At 43.2% G+C, this 13,623-nt stretch overlaps 1 protein-coding gene and 1 long non-coding RNA gene across 2 annotated transcripts; one reads left to right on the forward strand and one right to left on the reverse strand.

The window, feature by feature from the left end:
* Nucleotides 1–632: 632 nt before the first annotated feature.
* On the reverse strand, nucleotides 633–5,916 carry CTXN2 (cortexin 2). The gene is made up of 2 exons (XM_059481999.1): nucleotides 5,648–5,916; nucleotides 633–1,062 (listed from the first exon to the last, which is right to left on the reverse strand). Exon 2 carries the CDS (start codon nucleotides 1,003–1,005, stop codon nucleotides 760–762), a length of 246 nt encoding a protein of 81 aa, XP_059337982.1. The 5' UTR covers nucleotides 1,006–1,062; nucleotides 5,648–5,916; the 3' UTR covers nucleotides 633–759.
* Nucleotides 3,827–8,804, forward strand: LOC132079404 (uncharacterized). The gene is made up of 2 exons (XR_009419403.1): nucleotides 3,827–4,042; nucleotides 7,697–8,804. It is a non-coding gene; the product is annotated as an uncharacterized LOC132079404 (long non-coding RNA).
* Nucleotides 8,805–13,623: the final 4,819 nt, after the last annotated feature.

Below are 13,623 nucleotides of genomic sequence, written 5' to 3' on the forward strand. Positions count from 1 at the left end.
GATAGGATCTCCCATGACCAGTTCATCAGTAACAGTCCGGATCATACACTGTGCACAACTGCTGGAGCACAAGGAGGAGAAGCAGCTGTGGAGAGTGCTGGAGTGTACAGAGCTCTGGACCCCATCCCTCCTTGAGGGCTGGGTAAAAATGGGTAACCAGCATGATTGTGTCTGCTTTGGCCTTGCCAGGATGGTGTAATTACTGCTGGGAGCTGTTAACCAGACAGTTTAAGTTCCACTTTAAAGTGAATCATATTCCATAACCAAGTGGAATACAAACATGGACAGGCACCTCATCTAAGCCACAACCATTTGCTGTCCTCCACTTTTGTATCCTCAATGTACATGTACAGACACTGAGTTTCAGAAAATTGTGTTGAATGAGGAGGGCAGGGGGCTACCACTTAAACATTCACCATTCATGAGCCTGTCTTTTTCTTCAGCCTGTCATGAGACACAGTAGACATGAGATCCTCCTCTGAAGAGCCAGATTTCATCTGATCCTTTAAATACTGGCCATGGTAACTTTCTAGTGATTTTTTGGTATTTTTTTGCTGTTAGCCATTTTTTATCTACCATCCCACTGTTGATCAAATAAAAGCAACATGAAGTACCTTTTGAGTTGCAACAAATATTTATTTAACAAAATGGATGCCACCAACATATCTCCAAAATGCAGGTATGTATAACAAATGTAACAACAGTTGGTTTCCAAAGTGAAATCAACATCAAATTTAAGGCAGGATATTCTGTGAGTTTTCATGCAAGAGCATATTCAAATGTTCCTTTATCCAACCCCTCAACTTCATCTTCCCACGTGGAAGAAGGCATACTGCTGTAGGGGTCTAGCAAGATTTTGAAGCATCTGATAATTAGAAGTCCCAAGAAAACACACAAAATCCCCACAAAGGCAAAGCCAGTTTTTTGTTCTAAAGTCAGAGGGAAGGCAGACATTTCATTGACACTCATGCTGGCTGAAGTGTTGCTGCAGTAATTACTGCTCATCCTTGGGCATCACATCCTGGTGGCTCTGTGGGATTTTCACCTCTATTGCTTCTTTGCCTGCATAGAAATATCAAATCAGTATGGTTTGCTCTAAATGGGGTGCATGCATCTGAGCTGTAACATATGAACATTTGAAAATGAAAACCAGCTTGGATTTTAGAAGTGTCCTGTTGTTTTTTCACATATAAATTAATGTGATAAAATTGCAACTATTAGCCTCTACACACCATTCACTTACTGGCCTCTGTTTTGAGACAGCAGACTCACAATTTTCCTGCTTTCTGTCTCCTCAAAACAGAAATTTCAGTTGTTGCAAACAGCATTTTGTCAGACTGGGCACAAGTCTACAGATTGTGATTTGGCAAAACTCTCTAAGGTCTCCACATGCAGAAAGCCAGTATGCTTCCTGAAATGGCTTTACATCTGTGTGCTTAAACTAGTTAAACTTGCATTGACCTCCAAGGCAATTTCAGCTAAATAGTGTGGATTTTACTCATTTGATTTAGCTCAGAGTCTACGTAGATAGATCCAACTTGTGAAATAAAAGACTGTGTGTGCACAGTCTGAAATCTTGGGGTCCAGTTTCAGAAAAAAATGCTGGGTGTATTTTGAGCTTTTAAGAAAATGAGCAGATTGCTAAAATCCCTTCACCTTTCTCTATACCCGTCCATTCTTGTGTATGAGTAAAGACTGGTGGAAGAAGAGATAACAGAATTAAATTCCCTTCCCCTAAATCTTGCTTTCATTTGTTTCTTCTCCTTGGTCTTCCCCATACATACCCCGCCATTTTCACAGGCACAGTAAACAGGAGATGTGCTCCTGCTCCTCGGGGGCTGACCCTGACGTGTGTCCTAGAGAAGCAGGATGCTCAGGCAACTCCACCCCACTGCTGCCAGGAGAGCTCTGCATGTTTCCAGAAAGGAGAAACTTCCTGTATTTGTCTTTTTAAGGTGATTTTACCTATAGATTTTAGTTGGGGGTGAGGATAATTTGCTTTATTTCACGTTTTCCATCGGATATTGCAATCACATCTTTCTTTTGTATCTGTAGACAGTGGGAGAATTGGAAGGCCGGGACATCAAAAGCGCCAAAGGACAAAGACATTTTTATTGTACGGTTAGAACTGGAGGCATTCTGGCTCTTGCTAACACCTATTTAACGAATGTGCCTCAGGGGAAACTCTTTTTATTAACAATTCAACCTCTTTTTCCCCAGGGAATTGCCAGTATCCATTTATTTCTTGGCAGAGTAATTAGGCCACTCAGAGCTCCGTGCTGCCATGGCTACACTGCTTCAGGTGCCTGCACTGCTCAGCCAGGTTAAAGGGAGTTCCAGTGTCTGTGCTCTGTACTGCAGCCATGGCTGAGAGGAGCCATACTCTGAGTCAGCCTACAGGTAAAAACAGCAGAAAAAGTAAAAATAACTTTTGGTATTCCTGAGCAGACAGAAATGGACAGAACTTTTATCTTGTTTGGTGTCTCCTTTCTCACTTCAAAATTTGTGGGTTTTTTGACTGTTATCCTAAAGAACAAAAATTTTAGAACAAAGAGCAAAAGGGCAAAACACAAGTATGTCTTTTTTTTTTTCCAGTAAAGCTCAGTATAGTAGATATTAAATGTTTCCTGTCAATCTTTACAAATTTACCAGAGCATAACAACCAATGTTCTGTTTATTCTGTAGACCTTTGTATGAGATCTTTCCTTGTTTTGAATTATATTCTGCTCTTTGAGTCATGCTGTTTCAATTCCTGTTAAGCTGGAAGCAAGATCCAGATCCAGCCTATAGGAATTAGAAATGTCAACAACCAATATTTATTTTCTGAAAATACATCATAGGTAAAGCCCACCTGTTATATGAATTTTCATTTGGCATACTTCCAATTTTTCTAATTAATTTGACCTTCTGCAGAAAAAAAAAATTACAGAAAGTTCAATACCACAAATTTATGTTAGAAGTCAGTTGATTTGAGCAAAAGCCAGTCAAGGAAAAAAAATACTTTCCAAAAGTTCTAGAGTAATGGGTTATAAAAATTAAAAAGGCTTATACAGGAAAATTATACCTAGTCACTGGTTGGAAAAGCTAGACCCAAAAATCCCAGTTGCTCTCTTGAAAAATGTTGAGAAGAACGTCAGTGGTAGGCTGGCCATGGAGAACCCTGAATTTGAGCTGAGTCCAGACAAATAGGTTTGTGTTTGACATAACATTACTTCACCACAAAGTAATTTTCCAAGAATATGACTTCCAGTCCTAGTAATTTTGCAGCTTACACACTGGAATTAGATGAGATTTGTTTGTACATTATGTGCTTGTCAGGAGACATTATGGGACAAATCTCTGTGCAAAGCTTGATTGATGCTGAAATGTGGAGAAATTGATATCTTAGTCTTATTTAACAATAGTTTGCCTGAAAAAGCTGCATGAGAAAACTGTGTATTTTGCCTGGGGGGGGATTGGTTCTGGGAAACTCTAATGTGCAGCTTTGTGTTCTTCTGTTCCTTGTCCTGAATTTCAGAAACTGTAATTGAAGCCCTAAAGTTCACAGGAAATTTTGTTCAAATTATTTATCCCCAAACCCGTGGCACCTTGAGTACCTTTTGTTGCTTTCACATTTCAGTGCTGCACACAGGTTAGATGTCCTCTCCCAGTCAGTCAGACACCTTTTCATTTGCTGCAGTGTATCTGTCAAAGTCCTGAGTCAGAAGACTCTGAATGCTAACTAACCTGGCCTGGATCCCAAAATCCTCCAAGATAGCCTTTAGGACAGCATCGTGGGGACAGGCATTGTATCATTTATAATCTGCAAAGCCATTTTGTGGGGGCTAGCCCTAGACAGAGCTTGATCTTTTTTTACAGGTGAGAATTCTTCTCCTCCTTTGATTCATTATCCATATAGACACTGGCAAAAAGAAAAGCTCCTTAACATCCTGCTGTGAAATAAAAGGCCACTGGAAGTCCTTCTGAGGCCAGAAGAAACAATCTGAATCCTCAAGAAAATAGGAATGAGGAAAACAGCTTAATACTGAGCTGAGAAAAACAGGTATGAGCTGGGGGTGCTGGCTGCACCTATGGGGGGATGAAGGGAAACACCATGGGCACTGTGTATTGTGAGGCAGCTGAAGGAAGATGTTGAAATTCTTATTCTAGCAGAATCACCACCTCAATTCTACCAGTGTTTGGTGTGAAGATCCCAGCCTCAGCTATTTGGTGGTTTGGGGTGACAGGGTGTCATTTTTTCCGGACCTAGCCTTTACTCTCAGGTTTACAGAGACTTGAGAAGATCAAGAAAATAACCAGGATAATCATCCCGGGGTTCTGGGTTTCAGTCCTTCTCTCACAGAACCCCCTACAGGATTTTTTGCTAGTGGCTCAGTACTCAGGAAACTGGTATCTTTACACCATCTCAAGCTGGGAATATTCATCTTCTTGGCATGACTAAGCCTCAGGTGCCTAAAAACTCACTTCCTAAATGACAGTTTGGAACAAAATTGACCACATTAGTGGCCATCTGTTCTCTTCTTGGATGTCTACAGCCCAACTGCTTGCTTGTTCATGGATGTGGTTATTCTGAAAGTACTTTGAATAGCTTCAGTCCTGAGCTTGTGCTTGAATAACAGCAGACCTAACATGGAAAGGGACATATAAACAAGCATTCTCTGGGAGCTTTGGAAGCACCTCATTTGCCCTTAGCTATCTGTTCAGGGAAACAAAACTGTATTCCAGAAATGCTATTACAGAAATTGGTCATAGAAGGTGGTAAGAAAAAATTAGTATTAACAATTAACAAGTCCTATAAAATAGACTAGAAATATAAATCAGCATGAATATGAAATTCTCTGAAGAGTCTGAGCTACCTGAGTTAATAACACGTGCAGAAATGCTGCAAAAGGAGCACTGTGACCACACAGCTGACTTGTCATACTCGTGCTCACTGCATGCCTGTATTCTCTAAATTGCTGGGGAGAGCATTGTATCTTCAGGGTATGGGTTCTGGGACATTCAGGGAGGTGAAGGTAGGAAGGCCATGGCATGGATGCTCAGCAAATGAAGGCATGGCTTGCAGCTCTGCAAAGAGAGCCCCACACAGTGTTTTTGCAGCATGTCTGGGTGCAAGCAACACTTTTCCACATAAACAGCATTCCGCTGCAAAGAAGCAGCAGCCGAGCTGTGACACTTCCAGCCTTCCAACAGGGAATGAATTGCCAGAATGAGATTTTATCTGTAGCAAATATATGAGCCTGGATTCTTCATTTGATGAGAGCTTCTGTGCTGTGAATTCATATACGTGGTCTAGATTTGAGTAACATAGAGATGCAGGAAAATGAAACGTTTACTAGCATCATCCTTAACTTGGGAATGTGGAAAAGTGTTGCCTGCTTCCCCGGGGATGCAGGCTGAGACAGACCGAGCACCTGCAAAGTAATTGTTGCTGTAGGATGGATGGCGCGCCCAGCCTTCGCTTTCAGCGGCCCCGCTGCCCCGGGGGAAGGCAGATTTCGGCGCTTACCCTGCCCTGCTCCCCCCGCCGCCTCCCTCCGTCCCTCCTGCCCCGCCGGAGTGCGGCCGGGCCGGGCCGGGCCGGGCGGCCCCGCAAGGTCAGCCCCGCGCCCCGCCCGCCGGCCCCGCCGCGCCGCCCGCTACGAACCCTTGTCCTGCGCGCCCGCGCTGCCCATGGTGGCGGAGCGCGGAGCTGGCCGCGCCTCCGGCCCGCCGCGCCGGCTCTGCAAAGTCCAGGCTGGAGTCCCGACGGCTCGGGGCACGGGGGGGTCCCGGGTGCCCCGCTCCCGGGCGGCGGGGGCAGCTCGCCCGGGCTCCCCTCGCCGCCCGGCGATGCGACCCCGCCGGGAGATGCTCAAACCGCCCTAATTAAAAAATTAAACACGGCCGCTGGTGCTACCGCCTCCTCCTCCACCTCTTCGCCCGCCCCTTTCCATCGCTATTCAGCCGCGCTCCTCTCCAGCCCCGCTTTTCACGGATTAAACCCAGGAGCGTGGAAACTTCCTGCAAAACACTACGTGCGGTGCATCGGTAAGGGCCGGGCCGGGGCCGCTGCGGAGCGCGGCGGGAGCAGCCCTCCCTCCTCCGCTCCGCTGCCGCCGCCCAGGCCGGGCACCGGGGCCTCGAGGGCCGGGTGGTCTCTGCAGTGCTGGAGAACGGGGCTGCGGTACCCGCAGGAGGGGCTGCATCCCTGCCGGCCCCGGTACCGCCGAGAGGCGCAGCCCCGCCGCCGGCGCCGAGCGGGACCTGTGGAGCCGCCCTGGGCGCGGCGGGGCCGCTGCTCGCCCTGAAGCAGCGCGCAGGGCGTCACACGCTGGGCTGAGTGCGCCGTGCTGAGCCGAAAGCCTCTTAGGCTGTGCCCGCAGTGTGGCCTCGGGACCTCCCAGCAGCTCTAATAGTAATAGCGATTAAAGCATAGAGCTCGCTTTATATCCTTTCATTAGCCGCGTTTAGCTGATGCTGGTTGTGTATTAGACACGTTTCTATTTACCACAACAGCAGGTGTTTAAGTTGGATTAGGAAAGAAGATTCATTTTCCCAAAGCTGGATGTGTATATATCGCATTAATAAATCACAAATCTGTTTCAAATGATAGTGATTCCATATGAGTAAATCACCAGGGTGAATACGCCCCTGCAGGGATGCACGTGGGTCAGTGACACAGGACTGTATCACACTGTCATGCATCATGAGACTTATGGGACTGCTGTAGACCTACTAGCAGATTTGGTTCTATGGAAAATAATTTCAAAAACTCCTCATGTTTCTTGCTATATGCAATAACACTATGGTAGGTTAAGCCTTCTTCTTGAAACGATCTGGGGGAAAAAAGGGTTTTGCCTTGCCTGTCATTTTAATGCCTGATTCCTCTGCTGTGACTGCAGTGAACTTCCAAGCACTGAGTCAAAATACAGCTTTCTCCTGCTGTTAAAACTAATGGTTAAACTGATAGTTAACTATGTACTTGCTAATGGTTATTGGTTTGATTTTCTGATGCTGCATGATTAGTCATGTGATAAACAATGTCTGTAAATCAAGCTAATTTTTGAAGTGCCTCTCATATTTAAAGATCCATGAAGACTTTATAAATAGATAGTTTTAAATAGTATAAGATTGTGCTTTCTGAATATGTATATAGAGCCCCTACTTTTCCTAACAAGCTCTAGTTTTCTTTTTTAGCCCTATCCCTGATTTGCTTGGGGGCCCCATGAAGGTCTCTCACTAGACTGAAAGCTGTAGTTTGAAATTTTGGGAGCAAATAGAAGATCTCAGAATTTCAGAGTGCCTCCTCAACCTAGTATAATTCAGGGAGAGTGACAGAAATCCAGGGATTCATAATAATTGCTGAGTTTTAATATACTTGGAGAACCTTATTGGAAATATGACTTGGGGAGTAGCCAGGACCACTCTGAGTGTTGTGGCTGGGAATGAGGGACAGCATTGACAATAGAAACACATTCTGAGGGGGTGCTTCTTGCCTCTTCTGCCAGAATTTAGGCATGGATGCTGGGCCTTTCACTACCATTTTCCTGGAAAAGGTTTACTTGTGGGATATTACTCCTTATTGATACATTATCCTTTTGTCTTGTTATTCTTAGAGGATTGAACTTGAATAATTTTTTTTTAACACTGAAATAATTGTCCCTCTTGTACTCTGGCTTGGCAGAAGTTGCTGAAATTGTGTGTTTATTTCTAGGAATCTGACACTCACGTTCTATTCTGAAGACTTCTGACTTTAAATATTGAAGATCCACTCTGGAATTGAAACTGGAAAAGAAACTGGCAGCCAGCAGTAGGGCATGAGTCTCCTTCATCTACCAGTTGTCAACAGACAAGTAGCACTGTTTTTCTGTTCAAGATGGTGTATTTTAAAATTGAAAAGTGATGGGATAACAATATTTTTCTACATTTAATTTCTTTTTCATTTGAAATTCACAAGTTTTTCTTTTGCATGGGAGAAGATTTTTTGGTAAGGCAAATGGGTAGCAGTGTATGTGAATCATTCTGGATATATGGATAAAGGGAGCATTCATTACTCTTTGCTTTCAATTTCTTTATCAGGATCCATCTTTTGTGTTCAACTGACAGTTACTCTCACTTTTATCTGACTTCAATCATATTTGCTGTTGATTTGATCCTTATTTAGGGAGTGCTGTGTTTCCTCAAAGGAGAGCCCTTGATCACAAATAGAGATTTTCATAATGATCTAGTAATTTGTTATGTTGAGTTGGCAAATTCAACTGGCCTAATCTAAGGTTGGGCAAGACACTTAAAGCCAAGTGGGTGCCAGTGAGTGAAAGGCAATGTGGAAGTCTTAGAGCTATTAGCTGGTCAATATGGTCAATACTTTTAAAGTTTAAGGATCACTTGAGTGGTGTAGGTGTCAAGAAAATGTAACTGTTTTGAGGGATAACTAACTCCCTTGTAACTTGCTTTTCAGCTTAGCTTTAAACAGCTCTTTGCATGTTCATTTGCAAGCAAACTCTCCCTTCAATTGCTAGAAATTTTAAATGGGCTGAAGTGGGTAGAATCAAGGAAGAATATTGTGCACAGAAAAAATGGATCAAGTTGAAACTCCCCTCCCAAGCAAATTTAAGCAAGTTTTTTGAGAATATGCATAATCAGGAAGCAATAGTATATAAGGGAGATAAAAGCAGTAATATAAGCACACAGCAAAAGCAGGTGGATTATATATTAATTTATGTATTGATCACAGTTGCAACTTGGAATTATTTAATGTAATTTAATTCAAGGTATTTAGCATTTTTAAAAGAATAAATATCTATTCTACCATGGTTTTTTTACATAGTCTTAAAAGGTCTGAATCTCTATTTGTTCTTGTTCAAATCTCTATTTGTACTTTTATTAGACTCTGACTTTACCAGCAACACAGAGTCTCCGGCCCCGTGGGTCTGTAGGGCACTGCTTTGGTGACTGCTGGGAATGGGGCTGAAAAACAAGTCCTACAGAGCAGTCTCCCCATGTTAAACGTCTGACTAGGTCCATTTCAATTAGGAAAAGTGTAGGGATTCAGAAGAAGGTTGAAAATCATCCCATTTGAATCCAGTCAGTGCCAGTGTTGGGGAAGGTGGAAGAGCGCACGACTACAGTGAAAACCAACAGTGCCACCTTGTGTGGGTGGGACGGGAGAGTTCGTCCATGAGGAGGCGAAGGGCCCCCGGTGCATCTCCAGCTCTCCACCCCGGCCAGCTGGGACAGGGCAAAGGGAAGGGTGAGTTCCCTCCAGACCTGCAGCACGGAGGTGTTTGCTGCCTCACTTGAAAGGCAGAGGTGGTGGGTATGTTCGGGGCACTCACCCTGACAGTGGAAGAAGGACCAACACAAAAGCAGGTTGCTCAGTTTTTTCTTTCATAATTCAGCAGCTAGAGTAATGTCTGGGGGAAGAGGGGTAATGTGAATTGTTTCCATGTAGGAACAGTAAAAGTGCTATCAAAATCTGGTCCTATGCAGCCTTTTAGGGATAAAAAATGGGTGATTAATATTGAGACTCAAGCTGTGGTCAAGGCTGCGCAACACTGAAGAAAAATTTTATGAGACTTAGGGAGATGTAGGCCTGCCATGGGGGACAAGGAAGTTAGATCCCTGCAGATCAAGTAGAGCAGGTCTCCTGTGTGACTGATACCATGCTGTTTCTCTGCCCAGAAAGATAATGCTTAAATGCAAAGAGAGCCTTTGGGGGAAATAGTATTTGTTTTACTATAGGTCCACTATAAGTATGCAAAAGAGGGTGCCAGTTGCAGAGTAGGGTTAAATAAAAAATTTTATTTTTTTTTAGCACAAAGTAAAGCAGTGTAGGTTGGGTGCAGCCTTAGGCAGTGCAGACTGGTCTGGAAATACTTGTGTCTCTGCAAAGAGGAATCTTTAGATAAGGTATGAAAGTAAAAATATTTACAAAGCAAATATATTGCTAAAGGAGTCCTTCTTCAGCTGTACTTGGGGCTTCCTGGAGAAGGGACGGGGTCTAAAAAATGCTAGGCATGTTTAGGTACCATGGCAAACAGAAGAAGAAAAATTGTGTGACATATCCACCATGCAGGTTGCTCTGCTCTCTCTCATATAGGTGACAACTGAAAACAGTAATTTACAAGAAAAAAGTCAAATGGATTTGAAAGCTCTGAGACTCCAAGTTCCCATTTTATGAAGTTCCATACAAACTGACTTTCAGGAACATAGAGTTTTTTTCACAAGTTCTACCTGATAAAAGTATTGATGAACTGCTTTTGATCATGATTTATCCAGAAACAAAATTTAGAAACAAAATTTAAAAAAAAATTGAGATAAACAAAAGATGAATTAAAGTGGTCCTTTCTAAAAGGATGATGATACATATTTGTTCATTAGCATATTGGATGCTATGCCTTGTTTGTTACTGAGGACTTGACACTTGAATTAACTGGAGAGTTACTGTTTTGAAAAGAATGCTGATACTTAAAATACACATAATTATTTTACCTCAGTAACTACTTGTACAAGACATTTTCAATAGTAGTTCCTTTACAGTTGCTTATATTTACATATATATGCAAGAACATGAATAATATTCCATTATCCTCAACTCTGTGTGTAAATTAGTGCTGTCAACTCTGTGCTTGCCAAGACTGTACAGCCAGTATGCCATACACCCTACCTATAAGTGTGAAACACTATTTATGTTAGGGGATGATAAGAGGAATTTGTTAGGACAGGAGATTAAGAACACTTGTAACAGTGTTATACTAAATGAAGGATCCCCTTTTAATGGGAACATTTCTCAGAAATCTTGAATGTCTTCTCTAAGAACATGAACAGTGGCAGAAGAGATGTTGGAAGACTGTATATCAAAAGATGATTTAACAATATTCTCAGGAGGGACCAGTAGTGTGTAACAAAGGAAACTTTCTCAGCACAGGAAATGGCATGGAAAGACAATGGTTCATTTTTTTCACTTAACTATGGTAAGTAGATTTTAAAAAATAATAATTATTTCAATCATTTTATACTCGAGTTTTCCTAGGGAAAAAACTTAAATATTTTTCAACACAGTTTTGTAGACCAAAGAAATTCTACTTTTTAATTCCAGTTCACCCCTGTCAGGTCCCTAACAGCTCTTTGTGGCATTATTCTCCCATTTTTATGATTGTTCTTTGTAGACAGAAATACTGAGTGATTGTGTGTGAGACTTGTAGAATAGGAGGCAAGACTCCCATAAAAATCCTGACACAGGCAATTGAGCTGAACAGAATGCTCTAAATTGGAGTTGTGGCGTTAGGGAGACAGGGCAAAGCCACCATAACTCCTCCAGGCTTTTAGCCACACTTTGCCCCAGTGCAGCCTTAATACAGAACACCTCTTCATCCTGGGATGTGTATGGATTGTGCAGTTCTGAGTATTTGCTGCAAAACCCATTGTGTGACAACAGTTTACTGGTACAAAACCATGCACTCTGGGCTGTGCTGGGTCAATCTTGGCTGGCCAACAGATGCCCACCAAGTTGCTCTAGCAGGATGGGATGGGAGAAAACAAGATGGAAAAAACTCATGGATCAACATAAAGGCAGTTGAATAAAGCAAAGACTGCATATGGAAGCCAAGCAAAATAGATTTTCTCTGTTTCTCATCAGCAGGCAGTGTCCAGCCACCTCCTGGGAAGCAGTACACACAGCAGTTGCTCTGCAAGACAAATATCATAACAAATGCCCTCTGTCCCCACCATTTCATCTCCTTTTTCTTGGCTTTTGTTGCTGTGCAGATGTCATATGGTGTGGAATATCCCTTTGGATAGTTTGGGTGAGCTGTCCTGGCTATGTCCTGCCCCAAGATCTTGCACACCCTCAGCCCACAGGTGAGAGGGCAATGTTGGAGACACAGCTGTGATACTGCCCCAGCAAACACCAACGTGTTACCAACTCCTTTCCAGCTGCCAGTGCAGAGCACAGCACTGAGGGCTGCTCTGGGGAAAACTGACTTCACCTCAGCCAGACCCACGGGCCCAAAAGGCATACAAACCTGGGAGGCAGCAATTGAAACAGCCAGGAGATTATTCAGAACAAGTGGCAAACTGTGTGTTAGAAACTGAGCAACTCCTGTTACATCCACAGGCCCATCAGCACAGGAATTCAGTGCTTGGTGCCATAATGCTGCTTTAGGGAGTGGAGATTCCAACACCTGAGATGCTCTGTGCAAAGCACAATCAAACAGAGGGGCTGGTAACCTGAACATGGGAATTACTCCCCTTCATCCCACAGAAGTGAGAGCTGTAAAATGTAATGACAGCAATATCAAGTAAACATTAAATATTCCAGCAGTGATCATTATCACAAATACCAAGATATTTATCTAATTATGGTTAATATGTGAACAGAATTACATCTCTTACCAGACCTCTGGACATGCCTTTCTACCTTCACCTGGAATGGAGGTTACTGGATGTTTTGCAGTAGCTTTGAGTGCTTTCTCCAAAATCTGACATGTTGCCTACAGCTGCTATGACAGTCATGAGGACAGACAAGAGAGTCCCAGCAGTTCATAAGGAGTTTACTTCCAAAAGCCACATTATCCAAAAGCCACCAATCTAAATTCATTGTAGAGGAGTGAATGGCTTTCCTTATATGATATATACTTATATAATATTTGGTTCCCACTTTAGAAATGCTTTTGTACTTGTGGTTAGTAAAATGATTAAACTTTGTCCAAATGATAAATGCTTTTCTTCTTCTTTTAAAAATATTACTTATTAGAGAGTGTCCAAAGGAGGCAGCAAAGATGGTGGAGTGTCTGGAGGTCTTATGAGGAGTGACTGAGGTCACTTGGTCAGCCTGGAGGAGACAGAGGGGAGACCTCATTGGGATCTTTGACATTGTCACAAGGGCAAGCAGAAGTGCAGCTACTGATCTCTTCTCTCTGGTGAGCAGTGACAGGACCTGAGGAAACAACACAAAGCTGAGTCAGGAGAGGTTTAGGTTAGATCAGGAGAAGAGAAGGTTTTTCACCCAGAGGGTGGCTGAGCACTGGAACAGCCTCCCTGGTGAAGTGGTCACAGCACCATGCCTGAGAGAGTTCCAGAGGAGTTTGGACAATGCTCTAGGGCACATGGTGTGACTCTTGGGGAGTTTTGTGCAGGGCCAGGAGTTGGACTGGATGATCCTGATGAGTCCCTTCCCACTCAGCATATGCTATGATTCTATATTTAGTCTGAGCTGTCTCAACACAGGTTAAAGGTTGATTTTGTGTCCAAATCCTTCAGAATTCAGGTGCCTTCAGTTCACGATGAATGTGGAGATCTTATTAATGTAGAAGGGTACTGAAATGTTTGGAAAAAGACCATGCAAGATATTTTTAATCAGAAATGGTGTGACCAGCAGGACTAGAGCATCCCCCTCTACCCACACTGGCAAGGTTGCACAATGAATCCTGTGCCCAGTTTTGGGCCCTTCACAGCAAGAAGGACATTTAGGTGTGGAAGTAAATCCAGAGAAGGGCAGCTGATCAAGGGCCTGGAGTATCATAGCATGGGTGCCCACCAGGTAATAATTAGCATTGACTCCATGATTCCAGAAGGCTGATCAATCGTTTTATTATACTATACTAATAAAGAAAGTCATCCCCTCACAGACAGTCTGATACA

Source organism: Ammospiza nelsoni, chromosome 14, assembly GCF_027579445.1.
Source record: "Ammospiza nelsoni isolate bAmmNel1 chromosome 14, bAmmNel1.pri, whole genome shotgun sequence".
Lineage (NCBI taxonomy): Eukaryota > Metazoa > Chordata > Aves > Passeriformes > Passerellidae > Ammospiza > Ammospiza nelsoni.